The 19186-nt window shown below is 43.8% G+C and overlaps 1 protein-coding gene across 6 annotated transcripts in view; it reads right to left on the bottom strand.

The window, feature by feature from the left end:
* The window catches only part of piezo1 (piezo type mechanosensitive ion channel component 1 (Er blood group)), a 394374-nt gene that overhangs the window by 6495 nt on the left and 368693 nt on the right, over positions 1-19186 (bottom strand). For all 6 annotated transcript variants that reach the window (XM_068049232.1, XM_068049233.1, XM_068049237.1 and 3 more), the window contains 5 exons: positions 17555-17647; positions 15208-15380; positions 13973-14095; positions 12080-12159; positions 3652-3856 (listed from right to left, as the gene is read on the bottom strand). In XM_068049232.1, coding sequence (XP_067905333.1) covers positions 3652-3856; positions 12080-12159; positions 13973-14095; positions 15208-15380; positions 17555-17647 — 674 coding nt within the window. The remainder of the gene's footprint in view (positions 1-3651; positions 3857-12079; positions 12160-13972; positions 14096-15207; positions 15381-17554; positions 17648-19186) is intronic.

Here is a 19186-nt window from a genome sequence, read left to right as displayed (position 1 = left end):
TGCCGAGTTGATGATCCATCTCGGCCTCCTCCTGAAGTCCCCAGCATCACAGATGCCAGACTTCAGCCAATTCGATTCACTCTGCGTGATATCAAGAAATGACTGAAGGCACTGGATACTGCAAAAGCTATGGACCCTGACAATATTCCGGCAATAGTACTGAAGCCCTGTGCTCCAGAACTGGCCGCGCCCCTAGCCAAGCTGTTCCAGTACAGCTACAACACTGGCATCTACCCTGCAATGTGGAAAATTGCCCAGGTATGTCCTGTACACAAAAAACAGGACAAGTCCAACCTGGCCAATTACCGCCACATCAGCCTACTCTCAATCATCAGTAAAGTGATGGAAGGTGTCATCAACAGTGCCATCAAGCAGCACTTGCTTAGCAATAACCTGCTCAGTGACGATCAGTTTGGGTTCCGCCAGGGCCACTGAGCTCCTGACCTCATTACAGCCTTAATTCAAACATGGACAAAAGAGCTGAACTCAAGAGGTGAGGTGAAAGTGACTGCCCTTGACATCAAGGCAGCATTTGACCGAGTATGGCATCCAGGAGCCATAGGAAAACTGAGGTCAATGGGAATCAGGGGGAAAATCCTCCGCTGGTTGGAGTCATACCTAGCGCAAAGGAAGATGGTTGTGGTTGTTGGAGGTCAATCATCTGAGCTCCAGGACATCACTGCAGGAGTTCCTCAGGGTAGTGTCCTAGACCCAACCATCTTCAGCTGCTTCATCAATGACCTTCCTTCAATCATCAGGCCAGAAGTGGGGATGTTCGCTGATGGTTGCACAATGTTCAGCACCATTCGTGACTCCTCAGATACTGAAGCAGTCAGTGTAGAAATGCAGCAAGACCCGGACAATATCCAGGCTTGGGCTGATAAGTGGCAAGTAACATTCGCGCCACACAAGTGCCAGGCAATGACCATCTCCAACAAGAGAGAATCTAACCATCTCCCCTTGACATTCAACGGCATTACCATCGCTGAATCCCCCACTATCAACATCCTAGGGGCTACCTTTGACCAGAAACTGAACTGGAGTAGCCATATAAATACCGTGGCTACAAGAGCAGGTCAGTGGCGCAGTGGTTAGCACCGCAGCCTCACAACTCCAGGGACCCGGGTTCGATTCTGTGCGGAGTTTGCAAGTTCTCCCTGTGACCACGTGGGTTTTCGCCAGGTGCTCCGGTTTCCTCCCACAGCCAAAGACTTGCAGGTGATAGGTAAATTTACCCTAGTGTAGGTAGGTGGTAGGGAATATGGGATTGCTGTAGGGTTAGTATAAATGGGTGGTTGTTGGTCGGCACAGACTCGGTGGGCCGAAGAGCCTGTTTCAGTGCTGTATCTCTAAAATAAATAAACAATCCTGAGGCGAGTAACTCACCTCCTGACTCCCCAAAGCCTGTCCACCATCTACAAGGCACAAGTCAGGAGTGTGATGAAATACTCTCCACTTGCCTGGATGGGTGCAGCTCCAACAACACTCAAGAAGTTCGACACCATCCAGGACTAAGCAGCCCGCTTGATTGTTTGTAGATGGGGTGCCATTCACTCCCTCCACCACCGACGCACTGTAGCTGCAGTGTGTATCATCTACAAGTTGCATTGCAGCAACTCGCCAAAGTTTCTTCATCAGCACCTTCCAAACCAGCGAGCTATACCACTTAAATGAACGGGCAGCAGGCACATGGGAATGCCACCAGCTGTAAGTTCCCCTCCAAGTCACACACTATCCTGACTTGGAAATAGATATATTTTTTATTCTTACATGGGATCTGGGCATCGCTGGCAAGGCCAGCTGCCCTTGACAACTGAGTGGCTTGCGAGGCCATTTATGAGGGCAGTTAAGAGTCAACCACATTGCTGTGGGTCTGGAGCCACATGTAGGCCAGACCAGGTAAGGACGGCAGATTTCCTTCCTCAAAGGATATCAGTGAACCTTTTACAATAATCGATGTTAAATTCGAGGCACTATTACTGAAACTAGCTTTCAATTCCTGATTTTATTATTAATAATTAACTTAAGAAGTTCAATTGAACTTATGAATTAATTGTATTCAAATTTCCACCAGCTGCTGTGGTGGGATTTGAACCCGTGCCCCCAGGGCATTGGCCTGGGCCTCTGGATTACTAGTTCAGTGACATTACCACTATGCTACCATCTCCCTCCCCCATCACTGTTCCTTCATTGTCATTGGGTCAAAATCCTTGAATTCCCTATCAGAATTATGGGAGTGTCTTTGCCACACGAACTACAGTGGTTCAAGAAGGCGGTTCACCACCACCTTCTCAAGGGTATTTAGGGATGGGCAATAAATGCTGGCCACAGCCATGAACCAACAAAAAATTGTACAAAACTTCAAAAAATTTATAAAATGTGGAATTTCCCATCATAATGGAGACATTTGACAGTCAATAAATATAAAATTACTCTTTCAGGACCAATGAGGCTATGAACTTGGTATGCCTTTAAAAACCCAGTTACACCCCTTTCAAAAAAGGTGTAATGTTTTTTTTGAGGCTTGTCTTTGATGCAAGATTAAGAGTGTAAGAGTAGAAGTTCTTGTCAGTTCAATGATTTCTAATTGATTACAGTCTGGGGGGGGGGGGGGGGGTGGGATGCAACAGTGCACCCTTTGGGCAACATTCCTTCTAATTCTTTTCAGAGTGCACGGGTTAATTATTTAAGTGTGCAGCCCTTTAAATTTTTGTGCGGTCGCTCATGAGTGGTAATTTAGAGGCCGATCTGTGGGCAGCCTACAGAGATTCTTGGGTTTCTGTGCAGCCATGCGAACATTGCCTGTGGGGAAATGTAGAATCACTGATAGCACCTTCTGGATTTCCGCATTTAACTGTGTATGTGTGGATTCCAGAGGTTCCTGTCAGTTTTGGAGAAGTATTGATGGAGAACGCTGACATTACGACCATTACAATCACAAAATCTGGGCCAATATAAATGCAAGGGGTTCTTTTTTTCTTCTTTTCTTTCTCTGAAATAAGAAATAAGGACTTGATACTTTTGAATATGAAACTGAAGTCACTGAAATTCACTCAAGTTACTTTTTGATTAATTTTGAAAAAAGGGACTCAGAAACCCTGAGAGGCAATAATAGGCTTTAAGTTGGTGCATTAATAGATTTCATTCCACACAGGCTCACATTGCAGCATTCAGGAAATTGCTGGGCACAGAGTGATAGTTGCAGGAAGCATATCAATTGCAAGATGAGCTTTTTGAGAGTTGTTGAAGCCTTTAGTTTTAAAACCTTAATGAAGGTACTCAAAGACATGGTAGTGGCTCTGTTCAGTAGGCAGTTACAATTGCATTGGGATCCTAATGACATTATATGACCCCGATTTACATGTATTTATGAGGCTGTCAGCTGAATCAGGCAGATGCCCGAACCACCCACGAAAACAGTGGCATTAAATGACCATTAAGTGAGTAAAGAGTGACAAGTTCATGGCTTGGATTTTAACTCCTGTTTCTGCTCAATTGATTAAAGACATTTTGAAATATATCTAAATTATGTCTTAATATTTAATTATTTCCAGTTCTAGCTACTGCATCATTAATATACAGAATATTTTACCAAAGCTTTATTATGTAAAGAAAACAATTGTTACAGTTACATTTCTGCAAGAAACATACCCATGTCCAGCGAGGAAGCCCAGGCTTGGTGGGCTGACCTTGTCATTAAAGATGACCATCTGCAGTTCATTACACTCATTTTGTTTACATTCTTTGGTTTTGGTCTGTATCACCCACCATTCCAAGATACTGTCCGAATCATTTGCATCCTTACCAACGTGCCTTTGTAGTTCCATTGTAACATTCAGGTAACTATTTTCATGCTCTGTCAATGGCGAAAAGTTTTTAATGCAGCCGTTTAGAAGAAATAAATGTTATTAAATTTTGCTGAACAATTTTGATTTACATCCTCAATATGTTTGCTTAAATGGACAAAATCCCAAACAGAATACTTTTATGGCAAAGTTCATCACTGCTGTAACGGTGACTATTTTGTGGGTTAGTGTGCAGTAATCAAGTCCAGTAATGACTCTGGCGCACAACCACACACACAACTCGCATACAATGGAAGCCACACTGAATGTGACAGAGCAGACCGTTGGTGTGCTGAAATGACATTTCCACTCTCTGGACACTCTGGGGGAGCTCTGCAATGCTTGGCAGAGCTTGTGTCAAGATTCGTGGTGGTCTGCTGCATACTACACAATCTCACCATGATGTACCCAAGGCTGTTAAAAAGAAGCAAGAGAGGAAATAGCAGAAGGTCTGACCATCATTTTCCAGTCCTCACTAGATACAGGTGTGGTGCCGGAGGATTAGAGAACTGCTAATGGTGTACCTCTGTTTAAAAAGGGAGTAAAAGATAGACTGAATAATTACAGGCCAGTCAGTCTAACCTCAGTAGTGGGCAAATTATTGGAATCTATTCTGAGAGAAAGGATAAATTGTCACTTAGAAAGGCACAGGTTAATCAAGGATGGTCACGGATTTGTTAAGGGAAGATCTTGTTTGACCAACTTGATTGAATTTTTTGAAGAAGTAACAAGGAAGATAGATGAGGGTAGTGCAGTTGATGTGGTCTACATGGATTTTAGCAAGGCTTTTGACAAGGTCCCACATGGCAGACTGGTTAAAAAAATAAAATCCCAGGGGATCCAGGGAAATGCAGCAAGGCGGATTCAAAATTGGCTCAGTGGCAGGAAACAAAGGGCAATTGTTGACAGCTGTTTTAGTGACTGGAGGGCTGTTTCCAGTGACATTCCGCAGGGCTCAGTACTGGGTCCCCTGCTTTTTGTGGTATATATTAACGATTTGGACGTAAATGTAGGGGGCATGGTCAAGAGGTTTGCAGATGACATAAAGATTGGCCGTGTGGTAGATAGCGAGGACAGCTGTAGACTGCAGGAAGATATTGATGGTCTGGTCAGATGGGCAGAAAAGCGGCAAGTGTAATTCAACCCAGAGAAATGTGAGGTGATGCATTTGGGGAGGTCAAACAAGGCAAAGGAATACACGATTAATGGAAAAATACTGGGAAGTGTAGAGAAAGTGAGGGACCTTGGAGTGAATGTCCACAGATCCCTGAAGGACAGGTCGACAAGGTGCTTAAGAAGGCATATGGAATCCTTTCCTTTATTAGCTGTCGTATAGAATATAAGAGCAGGGAGGTTATGCTGGAACTGTATAACTCATTGGTTAGGCCACAACTTGAGTTGTGTGTGCAGTTCTGGTCACCTCATTACAGAAAGGATGTAATTGCACTAGAGAGGGTACAGAGGAGATTTACGAGAATGTTGTCAGGGCTGGAAAAATGCAGCTATGAGGAAAGATTGGATAGGCTGGGGTTGTTCGCCTTGGAACAGAGAAGGCTGAGGGGAGATCTGATTGAAATGTACAAAATTTTGAGTAGCCTGATAGAGTGAAGGTGAAGAGTCTATTAACCCTAGCAGAGAGGTCAGTGACAAGGGCGCATAGATTTAAAGTGATTGGTAGAAATATTAAAGGGGAGAGGAGGAAAAACATTTTCACCCAGAGGATGGTGATGATCTGGAACTCATTGCCTGAAAGGGTAGTTGAGGCAGAGACCCTCAACTCATTCAAAAGGAGTCTGCATATGCACCTCAAGTGCCGTAATCTGCAGGGCTACAGACCAAATGCTGGAAGGTGGGATTAGAATAGGTGGATCGTTCTTCGGCTGGCGCAGACAGGATGGGCCAAGTGGCCTCTTTCTGTGCCTTAAACTTTCTATGATTCTGAGGGGACAGCTCTTACCACCAGCTATATGGGGAGCAGCAGGAGCATGAAGTGGAGAAAAAGGAAGAAAGGACACAACCTATGCAGTTCCTTTCTGACCAAGCTTTGCATGAAGGGCGGCACAGTGGTGCAGTGGTTAGCACCGCAGCCTCACAGCTCCAGGGACCCGGGTTCGATTCCGGGTACTGCCTGTGTGGAGTTTGCAAGTTCTCCCTGTGTCTGCGTGGGTTTTCTCCGGGTGCTCCGGTTTCCTCCCACAAGCCAAAAGACTTGCAGGTTGATAGGTAAATTGGCCATTATAAATTGTCACTAGTATAGGTAGGTGGTAGGGAAATATAGGGACAGGTGGGGAAGTTTGGTAGGAATATGGGATTAGTGTAGGATTAGTATAAATGGGTGGTTGATGTTCGGCACAGACTCGGTGGGCCGAAGGGCCTGTTTCAGTGCTGTATCTCTAACTCATTTGATTGCAATACCTGTAATCACAACCCCAATTTCCTATTTACCAACAGTCCCACACCTTCCTTTTCCTCTGTCATTGACCATCACTGCATCTGCTTGGCCACAATGCAAAAATGAAAGCCACCACAAAATAAACATTCCAAACCAAATTTATAAAAGAAATCATGCCATCTTGCATACAAAAGTCAATAATCACCCTTGTACATTCCCTTAATGCCTGTCTTGCTTTTGCCTATCCTAGTGCCCCTATGCAGTTCTACCCTAGTGGCGGCAGCATGGTTGGTGGAAGGCTGCTGACTTTCAGTGGAGGATGCTGCAGATGGATTTGGAGAATAATTCTGAGCAGCTCTGGGCCTAGAAGGCCCAGCTTTGGACTGCACCATCTCAGCATGGGTGGCAACAGTCCGGGCTGGCTGGCGAACAGGCAAGAGCAAGAGCACTGGTGGAGTAACAGGGATGGGAGGACGAATGCTGTCATCATGAAAGATGACAGCGTGTTTGTTCTCCATGGAGCCACTCCCCCAGAGGACAAACTGCTGGGCTGTTATGACACCCTGCACGTTCCTTTGCACATTAATCCGCTGCCATGATTGCAGCAGTCCGAACTTGCATGGCACTAGTCTGAGCTTCCACTACAGTACTTAAACACTGGGTGGCTGATGCTTTTACTGCAATGAAAGCTGCAACATTGGCCATCAGGTGGTGCATCGTGGCTGCATCAATAAGTGTGTGAAGAGTTAGAAAGGTGGAATGGATGGGCTCCAAGCTCTGTGTATAGTCCAATGCCAAGTTTGTTTTATTCGTTCATGGGATGTGGGTGTTGCTGGCTAGGCCAGCATTTATTGCCCATCCCTAATTGCCCTCGAGAAGGTGGTGGTGAGCTGCCTTCTTGAACCGCTGCAGTCCACGTGGGGTAGGTACACCAACAGTGCTGTGAGGAAGGGAGTTCCAGGATTTTGACCCAGCGACAGTGAAGGAACGGTGATATAGTTCCAAATCAGGACAGTGTGTGGCTTGGAGGGGAACTTGCAGGCGGTGGTGTTCCCATATATCTTTTGCCCTTGTTCTTCTAGGTGTTAGAGGTCGCGGGTTTTGAAGGTGCTGTCCAAGGAACCTTGGTGCATTGCTGCAGTGCATCTTGCAGATGGTACACACTGCTGCCACTGTGCGTCGGTGGTGGAGGGAGTGAATGTTTGTGGATGGGGTGCCAATCAAGCGGGCTGCTTTGTCTTGGATGGTGTCAAGCTTCTTGAATGTTGTTGGAGCTGCATCAATCCAGGCAAGTAGAGAACATTCCATCAAACTCCTGACTTGTGCTTGTAGATGGTGGACAGGATTTGGGCTGTTAGGAGGTGAGTTACTTGCCTTAGGATTCCTAGCCTCTGACCTGCTCATGTAGCCAAGATATTTATATGGCTACTCCAGTTCAGTTTCTGGTCAATGGTAGCCCCCAGAATGTTTACAGTGGGGGATTCAGTGATCGTAATACCATTGAATGTCAAGGGGAGATGGTTAGATTCTCTCTTGTTGGAGATGGTCATTGCCTGGCACTTGTGTGGCACTAATGGTACTTGCCACTTATCAGCCCAAGCCTGAATATTGTCCAGGTCTCGCTGCATTTCTAGACGGACTGCTTCAATATCTGAGGAGGTAGGGAACAATGTGCAATCATAAGCGAACATCCCCACTTCTGACCTTATGATTGAAGGAAGATCATTGATGAAGCAGCTGAAGATGGTTGGGCCTAGGACACTACCCTGACGAACTCCTGCAGTGATGTCCTGGAGCTCAGATGATTGACCTCCAACAACCACAACCATCTTCCTTTGCGCTAGGTATGACTCCAACTAGCGGAGAGTTTTCCCCGATTCCCATTGACTCGTTTTGCCAGGACTCCTTGATGCCATACTCGGTCAAACGCTGCCTTGATGTCAAGGGCAGTCACTCTCACCTCACCTCTTGAGTTCAGCTCTTTTGTCCATGTTTGAACCAAGGCTGTAATGAGGTCAGGAGCTGAGTGACCCTAGTGGAACCCAAACTGAGCGTCACCGAGCAAGTGATGCTTGATAGCACTGTTGATGACACCTTCCATCACTTTACTGATGATTGAGAGCAGACTGATGGGGCAGTAATTGGCCAGTTGGACTTGTCCTGCCTTTTGCGTACAGGACATACCTAGGCAATTTTCCACATTGCCGGGTAGATGCCAGTGTTGTAGCTGTGCTGGAACAGCTTGGCTACGGGTGCAGTGAGGTCCTGAACACAAGTCTTCAGTACTATTGCCAGAATGTTGTCAGGGCCCATAGCAGTATCCAGTGTCTTTAGTCGTTTCTTGATATCACGTGGAGTGAATCGAATTGGCTGGAGACTGGCATCTGTGATGCTGGGGACTTCAGGAGGAGGCTGAGATGGATCATTAACTCGGCACTTCTGGCTGAAGATTGGTGCAAATGCTTCAGCCTTATCTTTTGCACTGATGTGCTAGGCTCCCTCATCATTGAGGATGGGGATATTTGTGGAACCAGCTCCTCCAGTTAGCTGTTTAATTGTCCACCACCATTCACAACTGGATGTGGCAGGACTGCAAAGCTTAGATGTGATCCGTTGGTTATGGGATCGCTTAGCTCTATCGCATGCTGCTTACACTGTTTGGCATGCAAGTAGTCCTGGATTGTCGCTTCACCAGGCTCACATCTCATTTTGAGGTATGCCTGGTGCTGCTCCTGCCATGCCCTCCTGCACTCTTCATTGAACCAGGGTTTTCCCCCAGCTTGATGGTAATGGTGGAGTGGGGGATATGCCGGGTCATGAGATTATAGATTGTGATTGAGTACAATTCTGCTGCTGCTGTTGGCCCACAGCATCTCATGGATGCCCAGTTTTGTATTGCTAGATCTGTTCGAAATCTATCCCATTTAGCACGGTGGTCGTGCCACACAACACGATGGACAGTATCCTCAATGTGAAGACGGAACTTTGTCTCCACAAGGACTGTGTGGTGGTCACTCTTGCCAATAGTGTCATGGACAGGTGCATCTGTGGCAGGCAGATTGGTGAGGACAAGGTCAAGTATATTGTTCCCTCACCAGCTGCCACAGACCCAGTCTCCGTTGGTACCCGTCTCCTCCATGTTCCTTGACATTGACCACAGGCTTTCTGGCAAGCCTGTCAATGCACCAAGCATTTTGTTGTACATACCCATCAGCCTTCTTCTGCAGGTTGCCCCATCGAAGTGCTCATCTGAGCTGTAGGCAGCGGAACTCGTGTGGAACCTCGTCCTTCGGCAAGCTGGCACCTATGCTCTCCTTGCCCCTTTCCTTGGCTGCAGGTCACTCGTTCACAATGTCTCACCATATGCAGATTCTACCTCTATACTATCCTCTAAATTATGCAGAGTGTCAGTATCTGAGCTGGTGGCTGAGAGTGTGAAATTGAGTGATGTTGCATCTTCATTATCACTGTCTTCCTGCTCTTCCTCCACTGCCTGATCAGAATGAGTATCTGAAAGGGGAAAGGCACAAGGGTAAAACTCTGCTGCAGGGAGAGAGGGGAAGTAATAGATGCATGTTTCTACCATGTACAGCTTGTAAGTCAGAAGAGATTATAGGATGAGGGGCAAGTGGGATGTGAGGAGGAGGACTAGGTATGAGGATACTTTGATTGTCAATGGTTTCAGCCTGCCACTGACCCATGGCTTCAACAATAGACATCTTAATAATGCCCAACAATGTCTCCTCCATGCAGGTCAGGACATGCAAGTGCATCTGTCCCTCACTGGTTAGCTCCTGCTGCCTCCAACTGAACGCCACCATGTCCTGCCAGAGAGAGAGAAAAGTGTGTCAGTGAGCGTTATGCAAACTGTTGGGTGATGTGGCCGTCATGGTTGAATAGTTGGCAGTGTGTGCAAACTATGTGTCAGAGCCCTGCAGCAGTGCTAAATGTGTGAGGGTGTGGTGAAGTATATGGATGTCAACTATGAGCCCTAATTGATAGAAATTGTTTCTGGATGAGTTATGGGGCTGTGGTGAACAGACCATTGTCTGAGGGTAGTGGTAGTCTATGTCATTTAAAAATGCATTCACTGACCTTGACCACCCATATGAGGTCATTCAACTTCTTGCGACACCGCATCCAAGTCCTCAGGGCTTGATGCTCGACATTGACCTCAATGGTTATCTGTTCCACTGCCTTCTAAGCATGTGCCTGGAAGGCCTCCTGGCCTCGTTTGGATACAGGACACCTGCCCTCCTTCCCACCTTTTGCAGCAAGGCATCGAGTGTAGCAATCAAAACCCTTGGAGCCCTCTCTCTCCCATGTTGTGCTATTATTCAATGTTACACAGGTCAGATTCACTCCCTGCATGACTGTCAGTACCTGCTCCAGCCACAACATACCACCCCTTTAAGAGGTGTAGATTAGCTTTAATTGGTGCTAGCCACTCATGATATTGAGCCCCTGCTCAATCACAATGGAGTTAGCACTGGCTGGACGCTGAAATCATTAACGTGAGCAGGCAGCATGAAGTTGTCATAGTCATAGAGTTATACAGCACAAAAACAGGTCCTTCAGCCCATTGTGTCCATGCCGGCCATCAAACACCTATCTATTCTAATTCCATTTTCCAGTACTTGGGGCCCAGAGCCTTGTATGCTATGGCTTTTCAAGTGCTCATCTAAATACTTCTTAAATGTTGTGAGGGTTCCTGCTTCTACCACCCCTTCAGGCAGTGTGTTCCAGATTCCAACCATCCACTGGGTGAAAAGATTTTCCTCAAAACCCTTCTAAACCTCCTGCCCCTTACCTTAAATCTATGTCCCCTGGTTATTGACACTTCTGCTAAGGGAAAAAGTTTCTTCCTATCTATGCCCCTCATGATTTTGTATACCTCAATCAGGTCCCTCCTCAGCCTTCTCTGCTCTAAGGAAAACAACCCTAGCCCATCCAATCTCTCTTCATAGCTGAAATGCTCCAGCCCAGGCAACATCCTGGTGAATCTCCTCTACACCCTCTCCAGTGCAATCACATCCTTCCTATAGTGTGGTGTCCAGAACTGTACACAGTACTCCAGCTGTGGCCTAACTAGCGTTTTATACAGCTCCATCATAACTTCCCTGCTCTTATATTTTATGCCTCAGCTAATAAAGGCAAGTATCCAACATGCCTTCCTAAACACCTTATTGACCTGTGCTGCCGCCTTCAGTGATCTATGGACAAGTACACCAAGGTCCCTCTGACCCTCTGTACTTCCTCGGGTCCTCCACCCATTGTATATTCCCTTACCTTGTTAGTCCTCCCAAAATGCATCACTTCATATGCTGCCCGTTTTGCAACAAACAGATGTGGGTTAATCGCGCATCACGATCCCCGTCCCTGTTCTTGGTGCTATTAAACTTAAGATACACATCTCAGATATCTGCAAGGTATACTGTGCTCACTCAGGGACAAAATTTATGCCTCTCATATTTTGATATTCAGAACTTGGACAGAGTAAATGAAACTGCCTAGCAACAGGGTAAAAAAGGAATAAAAAGTCATGGATGGAATTAGTGTGTTCAACTTTTCATTCAATAGGGGAAACAACTTTCCACAGGATTTTGTTTAATCTTTAAAGGAATCTAAACTATGGAAAATTAAATAAAGCAATTGTAGAAGATCAGACCAGATTATGTAGATTACATTATAGCAAAGAGAAGCTGAGGTTTTCTGATGAAATATCTATTACTGAAAGATGGATTTCCTCATAAAATCCTTTGCTAAGTGTTGTCAGTAAACATTTTAATTTATCATTTTAAAAATAGGTAAGCTTTCCTGTTAGGTAATTAAGTCATTTTACCTGGATACATCTGTTCGACAGGTTTAGCATCTGGCCCATTCGGAGCTCTTATGTATTTTGGCAACATGTGTGAAATCAATCTGCAAATTAAAGTTATACAGAAACATCAAATCAACACATTCTGTTTGTGCTCTAGGGCCAATTCTGCAACCCAGCGTCTTTAGTGGGGAGTAGCACAGATAGTGGGCATATTGCAGGAAATCCTGGGTGTGCACACTGTGATTTCCTATCCACCACAACTAATGAATAAATGTCACATGATGTGCATCCACAATGCGCTCCCTCTGAGCATGCCTGACAAATGGTAATGCACAACCATAAGACAACAACTTTTATTTCCAACAGTTTTTTTATTGCCAAAATCACTATTGTATGTTAAGGTTAAGTGTCTAGTCTAGTAGTAATTTTAGCAACTAAAGATGTTTAGCCATGCCCCTTTGACTCTTGTTAGTATAGATTCCAACCTCCACCTCCAATCCAACATTTTAGAACAGAGATGAGGAGAATTTTTTTCTCTCAGAGGGTTGTGCGACTTTGGAACTCTCTGCCTCAGAAGGTGGTGGAGGCAGGGTCATTGAATATTTTTAAGGCGGAGGGAGATAGATTCTTGTTAGGTAAGGGAATCAAAGGTTATCTGGGGTAGATGGGAGTGTGGAATTCGAGACATAAACAGGTCAACCATGATCTTATGGTGGAGCAGGCTCGAGGGGCTGAATGGCCGACTTCTGCTTCTAATTCATATGTCTTCTAATCTGCCATGAGTTTTGACAGGACTTCTGTAGTTACTAGTTCCCTTACTAATAGAGTTCACATGTTGTCCATGCATCATATAGGACTCAGAGTCAGTGATATTATTAAAGAGATCAAAATACTGGTACACAAAGGGCACTCAGTTTATTTTTATTTGTAGCATTTCAGAGTATTGAGTAATTTATTATTTTGAAGACTTTGGCACCATTGTTCCACAAAAATAAAAGTATAACTACTTTTCATGCACCTGCTTCCAAAGGTACAAACAAAATAGAAATGGTGCTTTGATCTATAGAACCCTACTCTATACTACTACAGTAGTTTGTATTAGTGATATCATTACTCAGAGCATCAGTACTCTGAGTTCCATTCATGCACTTGGGCATTATCATTTTTATTTATTTTATTTAGAGATACAGCACTGAAACAGGCCCTTCGGCCCACCGAGTCTGTGCCGACCCATTAATACTAATCCTACATTAACCCTATATTTTCTACCACATCCCCACCATTCTCCTACCACCTACCTACACTAGGGGCAATTTACAATGGCCAATTTACCCATCAACCTGCAAGTCTTTGGCTGTGGGAGGAAACCAGAGCACCCAGTGGAAACCCACGCAGACACAGGGAGAACTTGCAAACTCCGCACAGGCAGTACCCAGAACTGAACCCGGGTCGCTGGAGCTGTGAGGCTGCGGTGCTAACCACTGCGCCACTGTGCCGCCCCCACTTTTATCAATATTTTCAACTATATTCTAGCTATCACTTTGACTGATAACTGGTTGAAGTATTTCATTCAAAAGAATTCTGATAATCCTATTTAGGATGCATTCAATGTTTTTCAGATTATTCATGTACCACTTAAGTTACAAATGACCAGCTTCACTTGCAAAGCTGGGAGAACTTGTTGAGTAATTTCTAACAGCCATATTAGGCCACACATGTACAAACCCCAGTAATGCTTAGAAAATGCATGAGGCCTGTTCCTTCATGAATTTAGGGATGTTCTCCAAAGGACCCTTCTGTAAGCAGGTGAAAATCCAATATTTCTTACACACAGACACGCACTAAAACCAGTTCAAGTATGAGGTAACAGCAGCATTATTGGTACTCAGATCGGTAAAATAAACAAAAGCATACACAGGCTCCTTCCGAGTTCCCAGAAGAAGATCTGCCAACTGTTTCCGTACAGGGTTATTTGGTTCCAGGTCAATGGTGTGCTTCTCTGATGTGTGTTCATGTACTCCACCTAGATTCAGATCCCTGCAGACAAAAAGAGGTTAAATATTGTTCTCATTGAATTATGAAAAACACTGGAGAGATCACAGGAACCTGTCCATTCATTTAACACGGTATTATTAACATCAACCTCTAGTCTGATTTGAACAACTTCCAAAATGTCTCAAAAAAACATACATTTTAACTTGTTTTATATATGGTCTGGCTAGCAGTGTAGACTAGGTAATGTTTGAGACACAAGATGTGAACTTTTTCCTTCAATGAAAATGAGACAATCCTGTTTTCCTCCATAATAAATCATTCTCTCTAACAAAACGGTATTTCAGAAAGCATGTTTCAAAGCTACATATCACTGCATTTTTGTTCCGTTTGTTAATTGTGGGTACACTGATAAATGTTCCAGCAATATTGATTTAGAATCTGTGATGTTTCTTTTCTATTACAGTGACCTTGCCACTTCCAGGTACCTGTTATCGATGGGTAGTTACCGTGTTTGGTTAATCAAAGACCAAGCTTTGGCCAACGATCTCAAGAACTACCCAAATAAACTTTGTTGTCTAAATTTACAGTATTAACATTCCACATAACTGTTCAGCCTTCCTCATCACCCTATAATCCTAACCTACCTTACTCCTCTTCTCCCTCTCTACCTTTTTGTCCTCTTCTGGCCTACAACATTTCAGTCCTCCCTTGGCCCTAGTCAAACTGCCAACCTCCACACCTCCCCCTCTAAACCTGCTTGACCTAAAGCAAGTGCATTGTATTAACTCAAAATCAACTAGCATTGTAGATATACTATCTGCTTTGGTTTATCAAAATTTAGAATCAAAATGTGTTTATCGTTATATTTAATTTCTCTGTTCCTCTGAGATTTCATTTTCTGTATCAAGTTAAATGTTCAATTAAAATGTAAAAAGTTAATTCAATATAATGCATGTTTACTATGAAAGTTATATTTTCTGGCTTAACATTTCCTCTTTGCAACTTTACACAAAGTAAAATCATAAATATATTCTTTCCAAGTTTTATGTGTTTACAGCTCAAAGCACACAGAGAAAATATTCCCCTTTTATTTTAAAAGTATACAATTTTGTTCCAACGATCTGGTAACTGTTGATATTGAAAGGTGTTTGTACCGTTGAAAAGTCCACATAAGGCGAAGTGTCATCACAGATTTATGGGTGTTTAGTTCAGTAATCATTGCCTGGCGACTAGGTGGACTGACACTCCACAGTGATCCTGAGCTTCCCTCGATATGTGCAGTCATGACATCCTCATAACTGTAGAGTGTAATAAACTGCATAGCAGCCTTTAAGAGAGGAGAGAAACCAATTTAGATGTCAAGAAATGTGCAGGTGCAGATTATAAAAGGGCCAAAAAGGGTCAATCTCATTGAATAAATTATGAGTCAAGGATCTTGAACATACATGCAAAATTAGAAAATTAGCAATAGCTGATTAACAGCTTCAAAAAGGCTAACACAGACTGACTGGGATAAACAGCCTGTTTCATTTCATAATTTCTATGGACAATAACTGACATGTCAGAACAGTCCTGAATATTGCCCTCTGATAAAGCAGTGGGGCGAGGGCTTGTCATAATTTAAACTGCACACATACACAACGTTCTTTCTTTGGTTTAACAAAGGTTGCAAAAAAATAACTGAGTATGTTCCTGATTTCTTGCAGAGAAATTGCAAGATTGTTAAAATAGATAATGGAATTGTTTCTGTAAGTGTCACAATGAGACTCTTCTCCTACCCAGTTCACAGAGACACAGTTCTGCTCCCCCTAATTCACGTTGCACTCCTCTCCCCTTCTCCTCCCTCCTATTCTTCCCTCACCAGGTTCATACACACATTCTTCCCTTCTCTGTGATTCCAGTTCATGCTGGCATGTTTCCTCCCCGATTCTCCCTGTGTGAATTGATGGGGGATGGGGTGAACAATGACAGCATGAATTGAAGGGGAAGAAGTGACCATGTGAGCAGAGTGGGTGGGAGCCGTAGGAAGGGGAGAAGAATACCAACCTGAACAGGAGATAGAACTCCGCCTCAGTGGACTAAGTGGATGTGGAAAGAGGACTGTCACTGTCTCACTGTGACAATCATAGAATCAATTTTACTATCTGTTTTAGCAACAGAAATTACCAATATGTAGTCACAATAGCCTGCAATTTCTCTGCAAGAAATTAGGGCAATTCCCACTATTTTACAACAATCTTTCACCACCAACACTCCCTGCTCCTAGTATAGCTCCGGGGAACCAAACTGTGCTGCACGAGATGGCTGGGAATTACTGTTGTCAATATTGTGTCTAGAAATCGGGAATACCCATCCACAGTATGTAGAACAATCCAATCTCTGGCATAATAGCAGCATCATGTAGGAGCCAGGAGCAGCGCTAATTTTTCTCCAACAAGAAGCAGATATAGAATCTAAAGTCTTGACTGTCCAAGTAAAATACAAGCAATTGGAATAGATAGCTTAACTTGAATCTTGGACCATTAATTAAGTATCCCACAAATTGAGGCATCTTTACATTTTGGACCAAGGAACATAGAGACAGGAATAGGCCATTCAATTCCTCGAGCCTGTTCCGACATTCAATGAGATCATGGCTGATCTGTATCATAATTCCATCCACCTGCCTTGGCTCCATATCGGTTTACACCCTTGTCTTGCAAAAATCTATGCATCTTAGATTTGAAATTATTAATTGAACTGGCATCTACTGCCTTTTGTGGGAGAGAGTTCTACACTTTTACCACCCTTTACATGAATATCCTGGCTCTGATTTTAAGGTTATGTCCCCTTGTTCTGGATTCTCCAACCAAGCAAAACAGTTTCTCTTGAGCTACCCTATCAATTCCTTTCAAAATTCAAAAAACCTCAATCAAATCACCCTTACCTGTCTAGATTCTGTGGAATTCAATCTGGTTCACGCACCGACTCAAAATTAAAATTTGCACACTGAAAAAATTAAAAGCTTTTTTTCATACAATTTTTCCTCTCCTACTTACAGGATGTTTCAGACTTCTCTGATGGTAAATTGTTGATAACTGGCTCTAAATAAGATGCTAAAACTGACGATATATCCAATGACTCATTTGGAGAGAAATGTCTGACCCCCCCCCCCCATTCAAACAATCTAAGGTTCTACAGGGTTCTATTTTAAATAGGCGAGGATACATTCAAGCATCTGTCCTTAAAAGAGCAAAGAACATCAAAAGGTGCTACTTAGTGAGAGGACTAACCAGCCCAGGCCAGCCCAACAGCCCACAATCAAGTAAGCAATCCAATTTTATTTTCTAATTTGTTTTATTACTTGCGCTTGTTTTTGATTTGCTGGTGACTGTTGGAAGGGAAATTGGGCTTACTGAATGTTACTTTCCTGAAGTTAGCACTCTATGTATCGCCTCAAAGAACTGATATTTCCTTCGTACCATTGTATTTATAACACTACAGAATTTTTTAAAAACTTACTGGATTGCGTTCAAACGTTGAACAGAGGTCATCATAATCCTTTTGGGTGAATGGCTTTAGAGAATGTTGTTGCGCACTCATTGTAAACAGTGGCTGCAAGCATAAGGTTAAAAACATTTTTCATAGTCTTTGACTTTAATTACATTTATTTATTTTTTATTTAGAGATACAGCACTGAAACAGGCCCTTTGGCCCATCGAGTCTGTGCCGACCAACAACCACCCATTTATACTAACCCTACAGTAATCCCATATTCCCTACCACCTACCTACACTAGGGGCAATTTAAAGCAGCCAATTTACCTATCACCTGCAAGTCTTTGGCGGTGGGAGGAAACCGGAGCACCCAGTGAAAACCCACGTGGTCACAGGGAGAACTTGCAAACTCCGCACAGGCAGTACCCAGAATCGAACCCGGGTCCCTGGAGCTGTGAGGCTGCAGTGCTAACCACTGCGCCGCCCTACTGCGCCACTGTGCCGCCCTAACCAAACAAATACAAATTAAATTAAGATCATGCATCATTACAGTATTAATGATTATAATCTACACAATCTGAGGCAAACATTTATTCGAAACAATATGGATTGAATCGCTCAGTGACAGAGAGATGCTTGTAATAACGCTTACCTCTTTGGTCAACAGTATTAGTGCACAATTTTTCTCCATTGTGGATTTTAACAGGAAATGCTCTAGGCCCTGTACTTATACCTTTTGGAGTGCCCCGTCCATTCCCTGGCTCAACCTTTTAATGTCACTAACGGACTCACAAAATGACTTGCGGTCCTTACTGGGAGTTCATTTGTTGGGGTGGGCGAAAGAGGGGGAAGGAAAGAGAGAAGAAAAATCTGGTGCTGATGCAGCTTTCAAGAGTCATGGCAGCCATTCTGTGCCCAAAAGAATGTGCATGAAGTGTAAGGCTAGGGGTTTTTCAGGGCCCTGTATATTACTTGCCTAAAATATCCACAAGAGACTGTTAGATTCTTCACACCCTTTTCCTTCCCCTGCAAGTGTTTCTTTACTCACAACATTTCAGGAAGCAGTAAAAGATTCATATATGTAATTGCTCAATTCTTGTACCTGTTAACACCTTATTAAGGAATGCTTTCTCACACTTGGGTTGTATTTCATATGATTGGAAGCAAAGAGCCTCCCCTCCTTACATTTTTTCATAAAAGGAGAAAGGTGGCCAATAATCAACATAAAGGAACTGCCACCTCAGCTCCTAAAGGGAGGGAGAACTGATAAGTAGGAAGTAAATGGTGGTCAATAAATTCAGTAGGAGATCTCACAGATTTTTTTCATATGGAATGATTTGGGACTCGGTGGAATACCCACAAGAAAGAGTAGCAAAATGTTTTCCAATTGGGAGTTGTGGAGGAAAGTTACAACTCAGTAAGCAAATAATGTGTTTCTGATGGTGGTGCTGGAGGGGTGTGGTCAGGGGTGAGAAGGGCCCATGAGGGAAGAACTGATGCTGCAGCTGTCTCTCATGATATGTGTCCATAAATGTCTAGCAGGTTGCTAAGAGTTCTTTTTTGTGACCTTTTTCTGAAGCCTCCCTTAGCCTCCTGCTCACCTCCTTCACTTTCCTCTTATTCGTCCAATGCTTCAATGCGTAATCCTTATTGAAAG

The sequence above is a fragment of the Heterodontus francisci genome, chromosome 17 (assembly GCF_036365525.1).
Source record: "Heterodontus francisci isolate sHetFra1 chromosome 17, sHetFra1.hap1, whole genome shotgun sequence".
Classification (NCBI taxonomy): Eukaryota; Metazoa; Chordata; class Chondrichthyes; order Heterodontiformes; family Heterodontidae; genus Heterodontus; species Heterodontus francisci.
Note: the sequence above shows the minus strand (reverse complement) of the source record. Positions and strands in the feature narration are given on the sequence as shown.